Raw genomic sequence first — 22,482 nt, forward strand, 5'->3', positions numbered from 1 at the left:
ATGATTTAGAACATTACACAGTAATATATTCCAAGTCTCAATATTAGCATCAAAGTCTGCTACATTTTATTCGGGTCGCAGACCAATCGTAAGGTGTGCGGTCGCCTTAAGTTGTGCCACCTTCTGGGGTATTACGTTGAGCCACAAAAATTATGTACAAAATGTATACGGGAAGAACCAGCATGTCATTTTTTTTTATTTAAAGTCTTTTCACTTGCTAATTTTCTATAAATACTAGCATTCTCTAAAAGTGAAAGAACTGTCATGTGAATTTGGTCCTTTCTGCCAGCATATCAATGGCTTTTTAAAGTTTTTTTTTAAATTATTATTATACATTACCATAAGAATTATCATGACTCGACTTGCCCCATATTGGCTGGCTCAAATTACTCCAGTCCTTACTTAATGCGATATTTTCACATCCACACATTTCTTACGCAATAGAAGACTATATGACAATAATGAGAATCCATACTTGTTATATTTAAAGATGTGCTTGGGTAAAAAGCACTGATCAATTTCACACCCTTTTTATTTTTTTAGCTGAAATTTGTATTTTTCCCTCAAAAAAGCCCGGCTAAAAAGGTACTTTAAAGTTGAAAACAAAAAGGTGGGGTTAAGGGTTATGTAATGGGTCATCAATACATGACACCACCATAATGTCTGACTCATTCATTATTAGACTGGGGGTGGTGGCTCAACTTGCCCCTATGCTCAACTTACCCCACCTTCCCCTAGTACTCTATAGTATATATGGTGTACATCCTAATTACTTCGATCGTCATGTGAAGGCCGCCAGAGGCAGAGTAGACATCGCGTTAGTACCGTGAGTGGGTATGTTATTGTAAGATTTATTAACATAGATAGGCCTATAAAAGTAAAACTACTTAAACTAATGCACTTAACTTAAGCTATTTAAGTCATATATGCCTAACTTTTATTTAAACCGGAACCTTTAAATTTTAACTGATCGCTCCGCCATGGACTCTGCCCCCGGCCCCGACTAGACTGACGTGTCGCGCGGATGGTACCGTACCGTACCGGTTTATTGTCCACGATGCCAGATCTAGTATAGTATGGTAGGATGGGGGGTCGGGTGTCCGGACACTTTATCTTTTTGAAGCCTTCTTTTTTGTCTGTGGATTACACTAAAAATATAAATTCATTACTTGTAATCATTTTCTATTTTGTTCTTTGTAATATTTCCTAACACTTTGTACTAAAAATTGATGAAACTTCGCTGGTAAATTTTTCCAAATGACATTCTAAAATTGATCGTCCGGACACACAACCCGTCCGGATACACAACAACTGGGTATACTTGCCCCGGGGACCTCGACACGTCTTCAGACAGTAGGTCTACGTGTTCGGGCTGCCGCAGTAAGTACGGTCTAGATCTAGGACTAGATCAAGTAGGTCTAACAAAGTAACGTTACGTTAGCTTAGGCATAAAGTTAGATGGGAGTATGAGTGCCTGTTCATCGATCGTACCGGGTTTGACTTTGAGAAAGGATAGATCTAACGTTAGATCTAGATCTAGGCCTAGTGGAAATATTTTGAAAAAGCGAGGTTGGTTTCAAAATAGGCCTAGGCCTATATCATCATGCAGCAGCATTGCCGGACCAACCGAGGATGAATAGATCTAGACTAGACTACATCTACTTCCACTATGGCACTAGTAATTATAACGTTAAGTAGGCCTATAATAATTTCGAAAGAAACACCCGGTATATTCCTTCAAATTAAAGGTCTGAACGAAAAATATTTGCCATAATTGACTCATCTAATTGACCACGCCAATTCAGACGTCACTGTTTATCACCAGGAGATGGACATATAAAGGAACAGAACTAAGGTCCTGCGTCCAGAACTGAGCCTTAATTATGTAGATTCACATGTAGATCTATGTAGGCCTATGTAAGATCTGGACAAAATCTAGATCGGCTTGCAATCATCCAAAATTGTTAGGTTATAGGCCTAGTAATAGTATTCTTTCAGTTAATTTGAACCGCAAATAAAATTAAGATAGGCCTAGATCTAACGTTAGGCCCTAGATCTACTTTCAATTTACATTTTCAAAATAGATGTAGGCCTAGTCTAGATCTAGTATGCAAAATGCGATTTAAGCCCTATTCCAAATTGTATTCGGATCGTGGACCAGGGGGGCGTTTCATCAATATTTTCGTCCGACAAGTTGTCAGATCTGACAACTTTCCTGGATTCTGATTGGTTGATAAGCACTGTTACTATAGTAACTGTCGGATGAAACAGGACTTGTCGGATAACGTCCGACAAGTCCTTTCATGAAACGCTCCCCAGATTAGGTGTGCGATGGCCTGGCTCTATTGATTCAGCAAAGACATTTGTCTGGTCTTTGTTAACAATAGTTCAATACATTATTACAGACCTAGGCCTATCGGTAAAATCTAGTGTTAACAAACATGTTTAACGCAACGTAATCGTTTGAGTGTCAGTTAAAGGGATGGTCCAGCCTTAAAAATATTTATGTCTAGGTCTAAATATATAGAGTAAAATTCACAGAGCAAAATGCTGAAAATTTCATCAAAATCGAGTAGGGCCTAGATCTAAATAACGGAGTTATTGAATTTGAAAGTTTACCAATATTTTGGGAGAACAGGTATTCACATCGCTATGAATATTCATTAGATGGGCAGGTGGTGTTATATCCCCACTTTCCCTTTTCTTATGTTATTACATGAAATCATTATTGTTTTTCCACTTGTTTTTTTCTATTTTAATAGTAGAAATTAGGTTTATTCAATATTTGTCTCACCTGCATAGCAGAGTAAGACTATGTCTATAGGCGCCGCTTTTCCGACGGCGCACTTTGGGCAAGAATGAGTTCAAAATGCGCCAAAATTGTATTCCGTGTTAGATTTTTACTTTAACATGTTGATTATGGGTAATTTTGGGCGTATAATCGACTGAAAATAATTTAAAGCCGATATGACGTCACCTTGATACCAAATTTTGATTGGCTACTTGAAATATCTGTGAAAACACAAATTGCATAGTGTAGTACATAAACTTTGTGTTATCAGTTATGTGCTATTTTAAAGTTGGCCAGAGTGAATGTTAGTTTATGCCTAAAAAGTGTTTTAAGAGATGCCGAAAATTAATTTTACTGCATCAAAATGATTATTAATTACATTTATAAACAAAAAAACTTTAAAATCTGAAAAATATTAACCGTGCTTTATCAAGGTGTGTTGACTTGTGTAAAACGCAGAGTATATAACACCACGAATGTATCACTATGAGGAGGGTCTTTGGGCTGAAATTATTCTACAAGTAAGTTTTATCCCTGGAAGAATTGTGGGTATAGCCCTTATTTGCTTTAGCAACCTTTATTTTGTTTACATTATGCCCGGAATTCATGTCATTTTCATGGAATGGAAGGGGAAACGTCCTCGCGATGCAAAAGTGAACGGCAATGTACCCCCATGCGTTGCGCTACGATGACTGTGCGGTATAAAAAATGACCGTTTTTGAACAGATTTTGGGGGGTGTTGTGTCAAGTAAAATCGGCTCTAACATAAAAACGGGCAGCTAAATTTGGTATCGACTTAAAGCTTAGACATATCGGGAAAAATTGATTAAAAAAAAAAAAAAAAAAAAATTATATAATTCAGACGGAAATCTACGGAAATCTAAACGATTCTATTGTAAATGCAAAAAACATGGATTTTCACCGTATTTCGAGGAAATATCATCCTGTAAACCTCTTAAAAGATGTCTTTTTTCTACTTTAAACCATTTCACACGAAAAAAGAATATATCCGGATTATGTGGGAGCCATTTCAGACTCCTACATGAAAAACCTCCTGTGAAATGGCCTGTTTTTCAACTAGGATGTCATATACGTGATATTTCGCAAAATGTGACATTTTACGATTTGAGGTAGGAAATTAACAACCTTTATGCAAATTCCGGAATGAAATATTTTGCTGAAATATTCTTCAAAGTATTGTCTTTCAGCTGGGCATGACAAAAATTAAAAATCTGAAATTGCCCTAAATGACTTTTGGCGCACTTTTGTTTCGCCCCGGCCCACCGTGCGGCGGCGTCAACATTAAATCTTAACCTAAGGTTAAGTTTTTGAAATGACATCATAATAGATAGTATATGGAATTAGTTCATGAAACTTGGACGAGTTTCACGTCACACGACCAAGGTCAAAGGTCATTAAGGGTCAATGAACTTTGGCCGATTGGGGGTATCTGTTGAATTACCATCATAACTTTGAAAGTTTATGGATCTGATTCATGAAACTTGGACATAATAATAAGTATCACTGAACATCCTGTGCAAGTTTCAGGTCACATTATCAAGGTCAAAGGTCATCTAGGGTCAATGAACTTTGGCCAAAATGGGGGTATTGTAGAATTACCATCATAACTTTGAAAGTATATTGGTCTAGTTCATAAAACTTAAACATAAGAGTAATCAAGTATCACTGAAAATCCTGTGCGCATTTTAAGTCACATGACCAAGGTCAAAGGTCAATGAACTTTAGCCGAATTGGGGGTATCTGTTGAATTACCATAGTAACATTGAAAGTTTATTGATCTGACTCGTGAAACTTGGGCATCAAGTAAGAGTAATCAAGTATCACTGAATACAGTATCCTGTGCGAGTTTCAGGTCACATGATCAAGGTAAAGGGTCATGTAAGGTTACCATCATAACATTGAAAGTTTATTGATCTGACTCGTGAAACTTGGACATCGAGTAAGAGTAATCAAGTATCACTGAATATCCTGTGCGAGTTTCAGGTCACATGATAAAGGTCAAGGGTCATGTAAGGTCAATGAACTTTGGCCACATTGGGGGTATTTGTTGAATTACCATCATATCTCTGTAAGTGTATTGGTATATTTCATGAGACATGGAAATCGGGTGTGGGAGGGAAGGCCTGTGGGCCATGACCATTAAGTTGACCTATTCCCTACCCAGGCTACCTGGTTGGGTGAGAAAAGGTCTAAACACTATTTGTATTTTTGTAACATTTGTCAATCTTGCATTGTACATGTTTTCTTTTCGATTAAGTGCCGAATAAAATAATAATAAATAATAATAACCAAGTATCGCTGAAAATCTTGTGCGAGTTATAGTAGTTTTCAAAGTCGGCACTGCTGCTATATTGAATCGCGTGATGCAGGTGAGACCGCCAGAGGCATTCCACTTGTTTCTACCAAGAATTAAAACAATTGGATCGACAACTAATGAAGTGCATTATTTATTGCAGCAACTTATTTCATCATAATGGAGACATATCATTTACACATGTATGAAAAAATGAATCAATTAGGATTTCATGTAATAACATAAGAAAAATGAAAGTGGTGTTACGACATCATCAACCCACCTAATGAATATTCATGACGATTTGCATATAACTGTTTTCACAAAATATTGATAAACTTTGAAATTAAATAGCTTCGTTTTTATTTGTTGTCCGATTTTGATGAAATTTTCAGCATTTTGCATGCTCAGTGAATCTTACTCTATTTAGATATAAATGTTTTTCAGCCCGGATCATCCCCTTAATCACTCATGCATTGTCATGCATGACTTCTAGAACTTTGCAACTAGTTAAAAATGGGCTAGTATGATTTTCTCTTACTTGTGATGTAAAATTTCTATTTTTTTCTGCAAGCCAGGTTTTGATTTTTTCGAGATTAGATGAAAAGCATAGTTCATCTTCACTCAATGTTTTTTTTTTTTTATGTTTGGGGACATTAACTACGAAGTGTTTTATGACCCGTTTTGCTCAAAAGTTTGAGAACCCCACCACAAAATGTTCGGCGAGCCCAGACAGACAAACTCTATCGAACGTAATTGTATTACTTGACTTCACAGTCAAACATTTAAAACACGGCAGAAGCACTGAAAATAATGATGTATATTTTCTGGCTGCATTAACTTGAGCAACGCTATAGGTCATACCCGACCGAATTCGTACAAAGGGGACTACTGCGGGGACTACTGATCCGGGCACAAACTAAATTCTAATACGGAACGTCTTTTGATAATCCTTACGTATATTTCATGTTGTAATACCTGCATTTTCAGGCACATCGATATCAGACGAGCTTCACAACTGTAAACAGTCCCACCGGAATAGGACCGGATAAATGATGTTTTAACTAGATAGCACCACAGTAAAAACTAGGTAAACATTTTCTCCAGGTGAAGAGTCAGGGTTTAACAGAAGGAAATCATGTCAATTCGCGATGAAGATCAGAGTGAAAAGAAAAGCATGTTGGCTGATGCACCCTTCACCAGTAGTTATCCAAACCGACAGGAAACCACTTGGTCCAACCAATCCGCGGGAATGGAAGGGAAGAAAATCTCAGCTATTCGAAACGGCATCGGAGATGTTGCGGCGGTTGGGCGTGAACGGTGGAGTGGCCGCCTAGATTTTCTTTTATCTTGTGTTGGATTTGCTGTCGGGCTCGGGAATGTGTGGAGATTTCCGTATCTTTGTTACAAAAACGGTGGTGGTAAGTATAATTCACATTTACAATTAGAAGCATCACCGTTAAAATTACGTACTGTAGATAAAGATATAGATTTGCCAATTTATAAAGCTTATCACCCCCCTTGACGCCAAGGAGGGGAATCCAAAACGATTTTGTACGCACTATTTGATATGACCTTTCCAAATAAATTTGACATTTCTCTTAATTTATATTGTTTTTTTATTGTTTGAATTAAACAATAATTCATCGTTTTACAGGTTTGACAATAAGGACCAACTTGACTGAACCACATAGCATTAAACAATGCCAAATCCACATGTTCGGGGAGGAATTAATCGTTGTTTCACTTTGAGAAAATTAGAAAATTTCATATCATACAAAAAGAAATAATCAGTGGATGACATCATCAGTCTTATTTTCATACCGACCAAGATTTGCATATAACTGTTTTGTGAAATTAAGCGAAACTTTAAAATGTCATAACTTTCTTTTTTTTTAAATCCGGTTTTGATGAAATTTTCAGTGTTGGGCTAGTTGAATTTATCCCTTTTTACTCAAATCAACTTTTTGTTTGGGTGGACTTGTCCTTTAAATTCGAATCGAGATATTTATTTTGCGACATGAAATGGGGGACATTGAACGCATCATTTCTGTCTCATTCTATTTGCGTTTGGTAATAACGATTTTGATCATGATTCATGCTTCTGTTTGAATTTGAAAATCTACATTAATCTTTTCTACAATTTGTAAAAAAAACAAACAAAACGATTTATTCGCAGGAAGGAAACAACATCTGACGGCATGAATATCATTGTCGACCATCGAGGAAGCATCCGTCGTCCAAATTGATAGTTACTTCATGATCACATTAGACCCTCGAGTATGATTTCATGAATAAATATGGTTTTCAGTATAAAACGCTTTAAAGTTCGATCTCACATAATGGAGACGAGAAATAAGAACGAAAAAAAAAACATACGGAAAGTTTGTAAGGACAGAGCAAAGTGTCTTTGTAGTTCGTATCTGTTCTAAAAAGTATCGATGGGACCAAAAAGCTATCATGATATAATCTTTTTTTTTTACACTTCGTCATCAGTATGATTTGATTTTAATCTCTAGAACTTAATATTAATATTTTCGATTTTATGTCCTTTTCAGGTGCTTTCCTGATTCCGTACTTTATTTGCGCCATTTTGGGAGGTATTCCACTCTTTTTCCTCGAGACTGCTTTGGGGCAATACACTTCGCTTGGAGGAATTAAAGCATGGAAAATATGTCCACTCTTTCAAGGTAATGTCATCGATTCACTAATCGTATATAAATTCATAAGTGGCGTAATTCCGGTTCGAAAAGGGGGCGGGGGATAAAATAATAAGCTGAAATTCCCAAATGTTGGGGGCATCCCAATATCCAGGGTAATGTCTATAAAGGGGATACTTACAGTGGATTTATACACACGTAATATATTTGCTTCTCATTTCGAAAACATTTTAAGCTTTATTGTAGTTTATTTTTGCTTGACGTAACATAACTCGACAGGGCCGTCTATAGGGGAATGTGGGGGTGCAACACCCCCCCCCCCCACTACTGGATGTCGTCGGTAAATCTGCGCAGTAGTCGGGGGAAATGAAGAAAAGGGGAGAGAGGGGAAAATAAAAAGTGAAAAGAGGCGAGAAAAAAAGAAAGAGGGGGAAAAAAGAGAAAGGGGTAGAAAATGGTCAAAGCAAAAAAGGAAAAATAGAAGAGAAGCAAAAGCAAGGAGAAAAAAAGAAAAAGGAGACAGTACAAGCGAGGTTTTGAGATAAACCTGTGAATGTGTCGGTGGAAATACGAAATGCGTAGTTTGAAATGTCCGTTTGGAAAATAATTATTGTCTGTTATATATGCGCAGGGCTATTGGACTGACGCCTGTCGGGGGAAAAAAAGATGATACAATGTTTGTCCTCCCATAGGAGTGTAACAATTTTGCGCTCGGATAAATTGTTTGATGACAAACATACCCATTTTGTTCACGATTTTATAAGGTGCTTAGAGTGTCAAGTTTCAGGTCTCAAAATAAAAAATTATCTCGCGCTTCGCGCTCGCATCATTTTTTTTCTTATTTCAGGTGTATGTTTATTTTCAAGAGTTTGAATGATTTATCTGCTGATTTTTCGTCTCACCTGCATAGCAGAGTGAGACTATAGGCGCCGCTTTTCCGACGGCGGCGGCGTCAACATCAAATCTTAACCTAAGGTTAAGTTTTTGAAATGACATCATAACTTAGAAAGTATTTGGACCTAGTTCATGAAATTTGGCCATAAGGTTAATCAAGTATTACTAAACATCCTATTAGAGTTTCATGTCACATGACCAAGGTCAAAGGTCATTTAGGGTCAATGAGCTTAGACCATGTTGGGGGAAATCAACATCAAAATCTTAACCTGAGGTTAAGTGTTTGAAATGTCATCATAACTTAGAAAATATATGGACCTAGTTCATTAAACTTGGACATAAGGTTAATCAAGTATCACTGAACATCATGTGCAAGTGTCAGGTCACATGTTCAAGGTCAAATGTCATTTAGGGTCAAAGAACTTTGGCCGAATTGGGGGTATTTGTTGAATTACCATCATAACTTTAAAAGTATGTTGGTCTAGTTCATAAAACTTGGACATAAGAGTAATCAAGTATCACTGAACATCCTGTGCGCATTTTAGGTCACATGACCGAGGTCAAAGGTCAATTAACTTTGGCAATAATGGGGTATCTGTTGAATTACCATCATAGCTTTGCAAGTTTATTGATCTGACTTTTGAAACTTGGACATAAGAGTAATCAAATATCACTGAATATCCTGTGCAAGTTTCAGGTCACATGATCAAGTTCAAAGGTCATGTGAGCTTAATGATCTTTGGCCACATTGGGGGTATTTGTTGAATTACCATCTCTGTAAAGTGTATTGGTCTAGTTCATAAAACATGGAAATAAGAGTAACCAAGTATCACTGAACATCTTGTGCGAGTTGTAGTAGTTTTCAAAGTCAGCACTGCTGCTATGTTGAATCGCGTGATGCAGGTGAGACGGCCAGAGGCATTCCACTTGTTTTACTAACTTTAAATTAGTATCCCCAAAACATAACTTAAATACAAGATCTGGCTCCAACCTACAACTCGATGTCCCAAAATGCAATACCGATATATTATCTCCTGATTGTCTGGTTAATTCCTTAAACCTTTCATTTGAAAACCCTATCCACCCTCTCTACGGGTAATCAAATATCACTTAACATCCTGTGCGAGCTTCAAGTCACATGACCAAGGTCGAAGGTAATTTAAGGTCAATGAACTTTGGCCAGGTTGGAGGTATTTGTTGAGTTACCATGATAACTTTGAAAGTTGATGGATCTGCTTCATGAAACCTGAACATAAGGGTAATTAAGTATCACTGAACATACTGTCACACGACCACGGTCAACGGTCATTTAAGGTTAATGAATTAAATTGCTGTCATAACTTTCAAAGTTTATGGTAATAGTTTATGAATTGTGGACGGTAACCACTGTGGACTTTGGGGTAATCAAGTATCACTGACAAATCTTAGGTCACATGATCAAGGTCAAATGTCATTTAGAGTCAATGAACATAGTATTGCATCATTATATGGTGTGTTTTTTTGTTGTGAATATCGAAGTTATTTTTAGTAGTTTTCAAAGTCAACACCGCTGCTATATTGAATTGCGTAATGCAGGTGAGACTGCAAAATGCGCCCCACATGTAAGAAGGAAACCTTTTTCTCGCTCGCAACTCTTTATTAATTTTACCTGAAACTCCAATTTTAGGAGACCTAGAATTTTCGGCTCATCTTCAACTGGATGAAAAATGTAGAACACTTCTGTTGATAATCAAGGGCCTCCACACCCCTCCCCCTCTTGCTGAAAGAGGCCTAGCGACGCCCCTGGGTGCCGGTGGTGGCCTTTGATCTCTCTTTGAAATTTCGGATCCCCCTCGTGATAACCGATTATAGGTGTTTCTGTTCTGTAAAGAGTTAGCTGTTGTGTAAAGCTTGTTTAGTCGCGCATTATTTGGCAAGGTATACCCAACTGTATAATGTGTACAGGCGCCTGTATCATAATTTTGGTATCAGTTTTATCTGATTTTTATCATTCATCAGATGCAATGCTTTCGCTAGGCTCATTATGTAGATTTGTTTTAATAGTTTCTGTTTTACAAATCAATAAAACGGGATGAATTTCACGGAGAGAGGTTGTCTAATGTTTCCACAACGTTATGTATCCAATCATTGGTAGATCCGCTGGGGGTGGGGCAAAGCAAATCCGTGCCCCCACCCCCTTGAGAGGCACATTTGAAATTTGTAATGGAAAAATGCCGTCATTAAAACAGAAATGTGCTCCCCTTTTTTTAAGTGAAGAATGTGAAGACCCCCTTTTTTTTGCTTGACAAATTTTTCCTCAAGAGAATATCCCCTCTTTTTAGAAAATATCGGATCCGCCCCTGTATTCAATTAAAGATCCGATGTAATAAGGTAGCGTATAGCTTTGAACTTTAATGAATTCTCTGTACAAGCCGATTATGATTATCTTTGGGGCTTTTTTTTCTCTTTTTTGCTTTTAAATAAGGCTCACTCATGCACGACCCATCGCGTCGGTTCAATTTCATATAATCAGTATTGATAATGCAGCTTGTTTGCCATGGGTATACTGGTTTTCGATCGAGTCACCCCAGAGGAGATAATAATTAACTTTGGTAAAAAAAAAAGACGCAAAAAGACCAAAAAAAAAAATAAATAAACAAAGACACCAGCTCCTCCGGCAAATTTCGCACTTTTTTAATTACCGATTACATACCATGAATACGATACGCATTGCTTTATTATTCTAAAATGGGTCATCCCATGCCAATTCACCCAATGAAAGTGCAATTTTGCACCCGACCCTCTCGGAATTCGTTGTAAATTGGTACACATAAAATTCACCATGGCCCACGCACAAAACAAAAAAAAATTAGTCAAATCGGTCCGTCGGTTCTCGCGCTACTGCCCGCCCTTTTCTCCTTGTTTTGACAAAAATGGGCGTGACCTTCAACTTTCAATGGCCATTGCGTCGTAACGTGTTGACCAATTTTCACGAAACTGGTACCAATCAAAAGGAAATTCAGAGAGGAATCTAAAACATCCATCAAATAATGCATTGGAGTGATTTATAAGGTCGTGACCCTTGACCTTTACTTTGACCTTGAATTTAACCCCCGGACAAATAATTTTTTGACTTGATTTTCGTGTATGTTAATTATTTGTATGATATTGATAAAATATGTTAAAACCAATGATGATATTTTATTTCTTCACCTTTTAAAACTCTACCAAAGATACCATGAAATTTCACTCTAGTCCCACATACTGATATTCATGTTAGTAAAGTGTTCACCAGTTACATGATTTCTTCCAATCTTAAGTCACAGTATGCAAACACATGATAAGAAATTAAGCTCATCAGTTCACAAATGAAACATTAAACATTTATGCTCATGAATAGGAATCTGTTTAGGCATTTTGATGTTCAGCAATATATATCATATATATATATTATGGGAGCCTTAAATAAGCATATACTCAACAATTTGATGATAAAAGTAAACACTTTACTAACAAGAATATATATACATATATATATATATATATATATATGATATATATTGCTTATAATTACAAATCATTACGTAATGAAGTTTATGTACAGCTAGCAACAACCAGAATACCGCCAGTGAACTTTTTTGTACTAGTACTGTAATTACATTCTTCAACGGTATTCATAAAACAATAGACGAAAATTTGTTAATTCAATTGCTTTTATCCTTTGATTAAAAGAAAGGGAGAGAGAAGGGGAAAATCTATTCTTTTATGTATGTTGATTACGCTAATACAAGTGTATAAACTGTGCATTATGTCCTTTCAACTACATGGTTGTACCATTATCTTTAGTCACGTACTTAACATTTTTCCATATAGTATTTTTTTCCCGCCACTCCTCGAATTCATCCCTATATTTACACCAACCAATCAAGCATTGTCTCAAAGTGGATAACCAAATTCATTATTTGACTTGTAAACGATCTGCTGGTGAAGATATGCTGAAAGATTGTACTGTACCTTCATTTCATGTAATCAATTTGCTTTATCACATCCCCAGGTTTCAATCACTATATGCACCACTGATCACTTCCCACTCAATGAAACTTTATTTTAAACAATAGTTGGCGGGTTCGTGTAGTATAGCCACTGACCTTGTAGTCCCCACCAGTCTCTTTGACAGTGCTTATCATTCTTTAAATCAATTGTTAGTTTTTTGTACTACAACATTTACTACAGTGCAAACTTAAACAAACTTTTATATGTTTGTTTTATGACTGTCTTAGCAGTATTTTGTTTTTCTAAGATGTGAGAAACCTAATCGTTTCTGGCTAATGGATCTGGCATCATGTTTGCTTTTTCCCCTTCTTTCATTTAATATTTCTTGATATTCATCTCTCAAGCATACCAATACATGTACTTTCAAAACAGTATTTTCTTACCCATAGAAACCACTGTAAATAATCAAATGTTCGATATAGCTGAATTTAGGCCCTGTTTGTTAATTATGTCTTGTCTCGATTCCCCCTTTGTAAATTCTAAGTATTGCTGCTGAAATTGTTTTATTGTATTTTTTTTTGGTGGTCGGGCTTTGCTCTTCTGCCTATTCATCATTGACCAAGATGGGTCTTATTCATTTTATACTTGTATATTATGTTCCAATTGCTGATACACGAGCACCACTTTCAATCATGAACACACCTTCACGCACACACACAATCACCTGCACCACTTGCACACTTGCAGTTGACCTCTCTCCAAACCTCCGGTACTTTACATTTTCACGCCCCCTGTCTGAGTCACATGCCTTTACCCCGGACATTATTATTGAGAATTCACAAGATAGCAAATATTACACTCCTCAAGAATTTAAAAACAAATTTAATAATACTTCAGACAATATTTCACTTTTTCATGCAAACATACGAAGTATAAATAAGAACTTTGAATATTTAGTTAACCTCTTACACTCATTAAACAACTTTCCCTTTTCCGTAATTGGCTTAACCGAAACATGGTTACATGGAAATTCCCCAGATATTTTTAATCTACCTAATCATAATTTAATAAGGACAGACCGTAAAGAAAGAAGAGGTGGTGGTGTTGGCTTTTATATTTCACATAATTTCAAATTCACATTTCGTACTGATGCAAAATTATCTCATGCAGAGTCTTTGTTCATAGAGATCGAAAATACTAGTTCCAAAAACATTATCATAGGATTGGTTTATAGACCCCCTAATTCAAATACAGACCTCTTTCATTATGAATTAGAACAATTTCTTTATAAAATAGGGGATGAAAACAAACATATTTTACTACTCGGTGATTTTAATATTAACTTCTTGCCCTCAACTGATAATAATAATGCAACTAATTTTAATTTCAATTTCATGAAATTGATGTACTCATTTGTATCATTAAGAAACCCACCAGAATAAATTTAAATTCATCAACTCAGATTTATAACATTTTTTCGAACGTCCATAATAGCAAAGCTATCGGAGGGATTCTCTGTTCTGAAGTTTCGGACCACCTACATGTACCTGTATTTCTAACTTGTAAATGTAAACTATCTTACCCAAAATCCAAAAAAGAATATTTTTATCGTAAAGAATCTAAACAAAATATAGAACTATTAAAGCAAGATTTATTTTTAGAAGATTGGGAAGACGTTTACGATGAAGTAAATCCCAATATTGCTTACAATTACTTTAATAATAAATTAAAACATTATTATGAAAAAAATATCCCTTTAGGTAAAACTAAAACCCAACGTAATAAACCCCAAAATCCTTGGATATCAAAAGGTCTACTGAAGTCAATACAGACACGCAATCGACTCTATAAGTCCCATTTGCGCAATCCAACTGATAAAATACTTCATCCCAGTCTTCATGCAAACTCATTTAATTCTTTTTTTTACGAATATCGGACCCGAATTAGCAAATAAAATAAATACTCCCAATGCACATTTTACAGATTATCTGTCAGATCCAAATCAGGAGTCTCTTTTTCTAACCCCAACAAACCCTTCTGAAATTGTCAACGTTGCCCGTACCCTTCACAATTCTAGATCTTTTGGGTCTGATGGCATCGGTATGTTTTTACTTAATAATTCACCCTCTTGCTAGCCCCTTGGCTCACATGTTTAATAATTCCTTATCCCAAGGCGTTTTCCCAGATTTATTTAAGATAGCTAAAGTCAATCCAGTTTTTAAGAAAGACAATCCTCACGAAATAAGTAATTACCGTCCAATCTCTTCACTTCCAACAATATCATAAATTCTATAAAAAAATAGTATACACAAGACTTTACAAATTTATGAACAAACACAATATTCTAAATTCGAATAAATATGGTTTTAGGAAAAATTATTCAACAGACTCAGCTTTACTTCAAATTTATGACAAAATAAGTAATGCCATAGCAAATAAAGAACACGTAATTGGTATTTTTTGTGATTTAAGTAAAGCATTTGATACTCTTAACCACGATAATTTACTCTCCAAACTCAATCATTATGGAATACGAGGCCAATCTCTCTTATTGTTCAAATATTACTTGAATAATCGAAGGCAATATGTCACTTTTAATAATAATGACTCTGATTCTCTTTTAGTTCAATGTGGTGTTCCCCAGGGTTCGATTTTAGGTCCTCTTTTATTTTTACTCTATATTGATGATATTATAAAAACCTCCTCTATTTTGTCATTTGTCTTATTTGCTGACGATACAAATATATTTTATTCTTATCAAGACCTTAATTCATTAAACAATGTAGTAAATCGTGAAATGTACAAGGTGTCTAACTGGTTTAAGGCCAACAAACTTTCTTTAAATACAAAAAAGACACATTTTATGTATTTCAGACATCAATCTCATAATATCAACACACCGATTTACATTAACATTGAAGGTACGCCTTTAGAAAAGAAAACCAATTCATTTTTTTTTGGTGTAATTAGGGATGAATTTCTGTCTTGGAACCAACACATACACCATGTTACAATGTGCGTTTCAAAAAGTATTGGAATCATTTCAAAGTTAAAATTCCTTCTTCCTCATAAAACTTTATTCTTATTGTACAATTCGTTAGTTCTTCCATATATATCATACTGCAATATCGTTTGGGCAAACTGTGGCTCTTCTAAACTAAACGCTATATTTAATTCTAAACTACAAAAAAAGAGCTATCCGTATGTGTACAGGCTCACATTACTTGGCTCATACTGACCCATTGTTTCACAAACTAAAAACATTAAAAATCTTTGATATTAAAAAGATTCAAATTGCTATATTTATGTTTAAGTATTTCAATAATCAACTTCCCCAGTCTTTTAATAATATGTTTAGATTCAACAGGTCTGTCCATTCCTACCCAACCCGCATATCTGGAAACCTCCACCTCACTAACCCCAAATTATTAATAACCCACAAATCGATTCGACATTACGGTCCCGATATTTGGAACAATCTTCCAGACAATATCAAATCATGTTCAACAATCTACTCCTTGAAAGCTAATATTAAACGTTACATTATTACATCTTACGCAGCCCCCTCTTAAACTAAATATCTCAACTGCTCTCTGCCGCACCTGCACCTACACCTGCACAGCACCCACTTGATCAATGAAGAACTATTACGTACCTTTTATGAGGCCTCCATCATCATCAAGCCTAATCGCTCACGATGGCGGTCTCCTGCATTCATTTATAATCTTGTTTTGAAAAAATATATGACACATCTTTTTTTGTTAATATTTATTTACAATATTTATACTATGCGACTGTTATTATTTTGTTATAATCATGTATTACCTTGTAAGTATTGTACTTATTTGTATTTTATAATTGTGATATTGATGTGAATGCAGAAATAAATCAAATCAAATCAAAATAAACGTATGAACGCTACAACTACTTTTTTCAAATCTCTTTTGACAAAAAATTATGCCACTTCCATTTGGGGAACGGACTATCAGTGTATACAATATTTACTAACCTGTATTAAAATCCTACATACATTGTGAATGTCCTTTACGTCCTTTTGCAACAACAAAAAATTACCAGATATTAACTAGTATATCAGTTAAGTGAATTCAAAGGGATTCAAAGTCTTAGGGGGGTATCCCACTGGGCTTGCAACACATTTGCAACTTGTTTGCTACTCCAGATTTTGCTAGTTGCAGAGACGTCTCCTGTTTCCAAGACCTCCCGAAATCACGAACTGTGTATATAGTATAACATGCAATGTGTGTTTGGAGATGTGTGGTTTGTGGGAAGATTTTGAATATATAGACTATTTTCTTTGAAAAGAAGTCTCCTTGTTTGGGGAGACTTTTTCTTTGGGGAGACTTCTTTTCTTATTTTCGCTTTGTCCCCATTACATGATGCCTATGAGGTATCTCTGGGGTATCTCCGTCAGTTGCAGAGACACCGCGGAGACAATTACATCCCTGACTAGTGAGACGTCTCTGGGAAGTCTCAGAGATCACTCAGATACACCATGGGGACCTAGAGTAGTTCAGAAAAGGCACTCGCCAAAGAAGACGTCCCTGCAACATCTTAGAGACTGCAGTTGCAGGTGCGTCTCAAATATGAAAAAATCTTTCGTCTAAGGAGACGTCTCCATGGTCTCGGTGACATCTCCTAAAGCCTGTTCGATTTCTCCAGACATCTTGGGAACCTTTCCTTAGTTACAGCAACGGTTGAATGATCCTGGCAATCGCAACTTAAAGTCCCTGAGATGTCGCAGCAGCATGACAACTGTCAGGTGAAGTGCTTGTCACATTGTCTTGGGTACATACCAGAGATTTATGTTTAATAGACCGAGTCGCCGAAGATTTTTTTTTTGCTTGAGACGTCTCAGCAACTGTAGTCTCCGAGGCGTCGCGGACCTGTCTCCTTCGGTGAGAGACGGCCTTTACGATCCATCTATTCATAAAAGCCTAGCGAAGTACCTGGTTACATATGTCTTCAGGATCGTACGCAGTTAGCTCTCAGTCATCAAAATGTCAGGTCGCGGAAAAGGTGAATTGAAGCATTCATATCGAGGCACTAAAAATAATCCACTGAAATTAAACCACTATTCTATTTGCTCCGCTTAGTGAACCAGTTGCCGTTGAAGCTCTAAATTTCTAAGAGAACAATGGTGTCTTTACAAAAATGCACAAATGCTTTTATGGGGAAAAAACGCGCTAAAAAACTTGACATTTCTGGGACATTTCATACGGTTCACTTGTGATCAATAGTTTTGGGGTGGGGGACTGCCATTGAAATTGCCAAAATCATGGGAAAATCACGTTCGCTGTAGAAAAAAATATTGGGTAAAATTTTTACCACCACAAGGGTAATTATGTGTCCAACCAATTTAGGGCAATATTTTACCCAAATGCGGGTAGCACATTTTCCAGTAAGTTTAAAAATAAGCAGCAATTACTTATGAATAAAATGCCCAATGTTGGTTGGACACATAATTGCCCTCATAGAGCACTTACCCAATATTTTTAGAGTGTTCTTTTCATTCAATCCTAGATACGTGAAAATGTTAGTAAAACATTCAGAGCATTATGAGAGTGTTTACGAGGCACAACGATTATTACTTCTGTAGGGTCCAGTTTTTTAAAGTCCATGTACAAGCGAGTAGCCACCTTCAAATGACAGTGGCCATCGGGTTCGGGTAGTTTGCAGGCACAGACCCTGACTGAAATTTTGATCAACAACTGGGTCTCCACACAAGACTAGCACAAATAATTTTTTCAGAACTTTCTGCACACAAGTCATATTTAGGCTGCGCATTTAGACCACTTATGCTATTGAAGGGTTAGCACAGCAGACTAGGGTTCGGATACACGGTTCAAGCGTATGAGTTATACTAATGGCGTAGGCCGTAAGCCTAAGTGATATTTGTTGTTGGGGTGTGCTATAACATTTGTGAATAGGCATATACAACACAGGTTTACTGACGGTTGGTCTAATATCACTTGGTCTATTAAATCTTCAGATGGGCTAACAACATTCGGGCTAAACCCACTTAGTCCAATTCTCATTTGCTCTAATACCACTTGGTCTAATAGCCAATTAATCTAATGACCACTTGGTCTATTAGCCATTTGGTCTAATGCCCATTTGGGCTTATCATCACTTGGTCTACTTGCCATTTCCTCTAATATATTTATTGTAATTTGGTCTGATACCAGTTCGTATAATTGTCAGTTAGTCTAATACTAGTTTGTCTAATCCTCACTTGGTCTATTATTAATTTGGTATATATTGCATTTGGTCTAATTTCGAGATAGTCTAACACTCATTTCGTCTACATGTCACTTGGTCTAATTTCCAATTTGTTTTTATTTCTATTTGGGATAATGGTTTGTTGGGCTATTCCCATTGGGCCATCATAAATACAGTTTATTCATGTTATTTGAGTTTTCCTTTGTTTCATTTTCGAACCTGAACACTGTAGAAATTTAATATTGCATTGCATGTTGTCCGCTCTAGGCTTTATCATGCTTATATTAGGCCTATCCATTTTCTTAAAAATGAGAAATGAGAATGGGATGGGAAAGGAATGAAAAATAAGAACAAAAAGAAAAATAAATTAAGAGGAAATGAGAATGACGAAGGTTGAATAAAGAAGCCATACATTAAAAAAAACTGGAAGAAGAAGATGATGATGAAGAAGGAGAAGAAGAAACAAAAGTAGAACAAGAAGAAGCATGCAGAAGATCAACAAGGAGAAGACAAAAAACGAGAAGAAGAACAAAAACGAGAACAAGACGAAAAACAATAAGTAGAATAAGAAGCGTGTAGAAGAACAACAAGAAGAACGAGAAGACGAAAACAACAAGAAAAAGAACAAGAAATAGAAGAAGAAGAAGCATGCGGAAGAACAAGAAGAAGTAACAGAGAAGAAATTAAAGGAGACAAGAAGAAAGAGAAAAGAGGAAGAAGACAATGAAGAATGACTGCTCATAAGATATCTGCGTTATTTGTTAATTATTTTTCAAATTACATGATCTAGCGGCTTAAAATAAACTCTTGTAACCCCGCCCCCCCCAAAAAAAAAGACTAAATCTTTTCGGCTACATAGCGTACCCTTCAAGTTCAAGTATCGTCCATATTAATGCGTGGTGTCTCATCGGTGACCCCAAAACGTAAACCTTACTTATCAGATAAATCATAATGAATATATTTATATTAGACTAAATGGACATTAGACCAAGTGTGAATTACACCAAACGATCATCATATGACAATTATACCAAAATGAAGATGACACCAAATGACGATTAGCCCAACGTTTCAATCGACCATTTGGCTATTAGACCAAATGGTCATTAGACCAAGTGGATATTAGACCAAGTGGAATTTAGACTAAATGGAAATTAGACCAAATGTAAATTAGACTAAACTGTCATTAGACCATATGAATTTAGATGAAATGAAAACTAGACCAAGTTGACATTTGCCGAAGTGGAAATTAGACCAAGCGGTGTTAGACCAACTGGAAATAATACTTAATGATTGTAGCCCAACTGCTTATTAGACCAATTGGGAATTTGCCCAACTGGTCATGGGACCAAATGGGAATTAGACGAATTTGATATAAGACCAAGTGGGATTAAGACGAATTTGATATTAGACGAACTGGTTGTAGACGAAATGGGTTTAGACTATGTGAATTTGGACGAACTGATATGTAGACCAAGTGGTATTAGACCATCCGATAATTACCTACGGAGCAAGGGGGTATGAAATCGACAATTTACTTGGTAGGGGTTTAGGTCTGATAAATGGTGTTTAGACACACATGACATGTAATGTGAATCACAGGAGACAAAGCCTCTTATAGGCTGCCAAGTGCCGAAATTCCCCGGTTCGATGGTTGATTGCAACATCACTCTTTTGAACTCTTCTTTCTGTCAATTCGTAGGGCAGCAAGGGTCCCAATTACAAGGCTTGTAGTTTCCCCTGTTGATTATTTGATTCCTTTTTAGACTTGACCTTCAGACGAAAGTTCCCAAAATTTGGTTTAGCGCTTCATAAAATAGCCATTCGGTTGTCTCCAGGCACAGAACCTGATTAAAACTTACATAGATATGGGGGTCTTCACACAAGACTATAGCACATATAAAACAGGTCTTTGTGGGCTGCATCATTCAGCCAAAAACGTCTCATGGCCGATTATTGTACGGCCTTTCTTTACAACGTTACCCGCAGTTTGTTTGCGCCATATACATTTGTTGGATTTCACAATTCGTTTCCAAGGTATTTTCAACAATAATATTAATGCATTGAAATAGAAACATTTGTCACGTTTCTGCCCCTTACATCAGAAGCAGAGCGGATCCAGGATTTTCCAAAAGGTGGGAGGGGGGCATATTTTCCGATGACAATTTGACAAGCCCCTCAACCCCCCCCCAAAAAAAAAAACCTCCCTATTTTCAGGGGGGGGAGGGGCACGATTATGGCTCTCAAAAGGGGGAGGGGCACGGGCCGGCCGAGCCCTGAGCTCCTGGATCCGCATGTGATCAGAATGGAGCATAATAGCGTTTGTCTTCACCTTCCAGGGCTGAAACTTTACTTACTTTATACCCTGGTCACACTAGAGGCGGAATGCCGTCGGAGTGAAAATTCTTTGCACATTCCTGGATATTCAAAGTGCATTCTAAAAATTCTGAGTGCATTCCAAATATTCGGGTCCATTATTGTGTACGGCCCGAATGTTTTGCTCATGCTTAAAACTTACGAGGTGCATTCGGACTGGAAAAATATCGAACGGCATTCAAAGTGTAGTCCAACAGCACTCTGACTGCTTTCCAAATATTCTGACGACATTTTAACAACATTCGAAACATTACGATCGCATTCATGGGAGAATCGAATCGCATAAAAGCACGGCTAGCTGTTGCTGCAACGTCAGTCAACACTGAAGAGTCACTGAGGAGCATTAAGGTCATCGAACGGCATTTTTTTTTTTTACAAATTTAGATCATTTCCAATTTCCCTCCCAAAAGTGGCTGGAATTTTGAAAAATTTTCATTCCGGCAGGTTCTGCTTGATTCTTGTTGATTCCGAATAAGTGTGACGGGGGCTTATATACACTTTTCTACAAGCTTGCCAGAGGCGATCGCAATGATCGGGAAGACGCATATTTTGAATTGATTATTAAAGAGCGAATCATTCTGATTACTGTTTGTATCCAGCGGTGTAACAGGGGGGGGGGCAGCTTGCCCTCCACCGCCTATTACGCTACTGCATTGAAAATTCACAAACTCTTTACTGTATAAAATAACAAGGAATAGTTCGGCTCTCTAGTATGCTTTTCACACGCTCTGTTTGGTAAAACCATCAATATTCATGAGCTGTGGGATAGTCCGGGGTTAAGGCATTAATCACGGTTGAGCAGGTAGTATGGGGTTAAGAAAGACAGTGTGAATCGAAAAAAAAGATAGTATGGGGTTAAGGATAGTCCGGGGTTAAGAAAATGCAATGTGAAAAGCATATTTAAGTGCTTATAAGATATTTAACGAGAATGTTATGGAGAAAGTGAATACGTAGGTTTTTAGTGTGTTATTTAATGATTGTACTGAATGACATAAACGGATGTTGCTGGGTAGAATATTCAAAATGCTAGGACCCATGAAACTTCAGTATATTCTTTTTTTTTTGACGGAAAACATAGTTCATTATTTTGTGTGTTTGCGTGTGTATGTGTGTATGTTTGCATGTGAAGGTGAAAAGAGATTTGAATGTGAGCAGGTAGGATGGGTCTAGTGTGATGCGAGTGTCAATTTTGGTGTATTGACGATTTTGTCCTAGTTCGCTTGTTCAAGAACAAT

The 22,482-nt window shown here is 36.6% G+C and overlaps 1 protein-coding gene across 1 annotated transcript in view; it reads left to right on the top strand.

The window, feature by feature from the left end:
• Positions 1-22,482, top strand: part of LOC121411317 (sodium- and chloride-dependent GABA transporter 2-like) — a 51,080-nt gene that overhangs the window by 7,210 nt on the left and 21,388 nt on the right. Inside the window, exons 2-3 of the mRNA XM_041603979.1 lie at positions 6,096-6,526; positions 7,664-7,795. Of these exons, the coding sequence (XP_041459913.1) occupies positions 6,244-6,526; positions 7,664-7,795 (415 nt within the window). The 5' untranslated portion in view covers positions 6,096-6,243. The remainder of the gene's footprint in view (positions 1-6,095; positions 6,527-7,663; positions 7,796-22,482) is intronic.

This window comes from Lytechinus variegatus, chromosome 3 (genome assembly GCF_018143015.1).
Source record: "Lytechinus variegatus isolate NC3 chromosome 3, Lvar_3.0, whole genome shotgun sequence".
In the NCBI taxonomy this organism is placed as follows: domain Eukaryota; kingdom Metazoa; phylum Echinodermata; class Echinoidea; order Temnopleuroida; family Toxopneustidae; genus Lytechinus; species Lytechinus variegatus.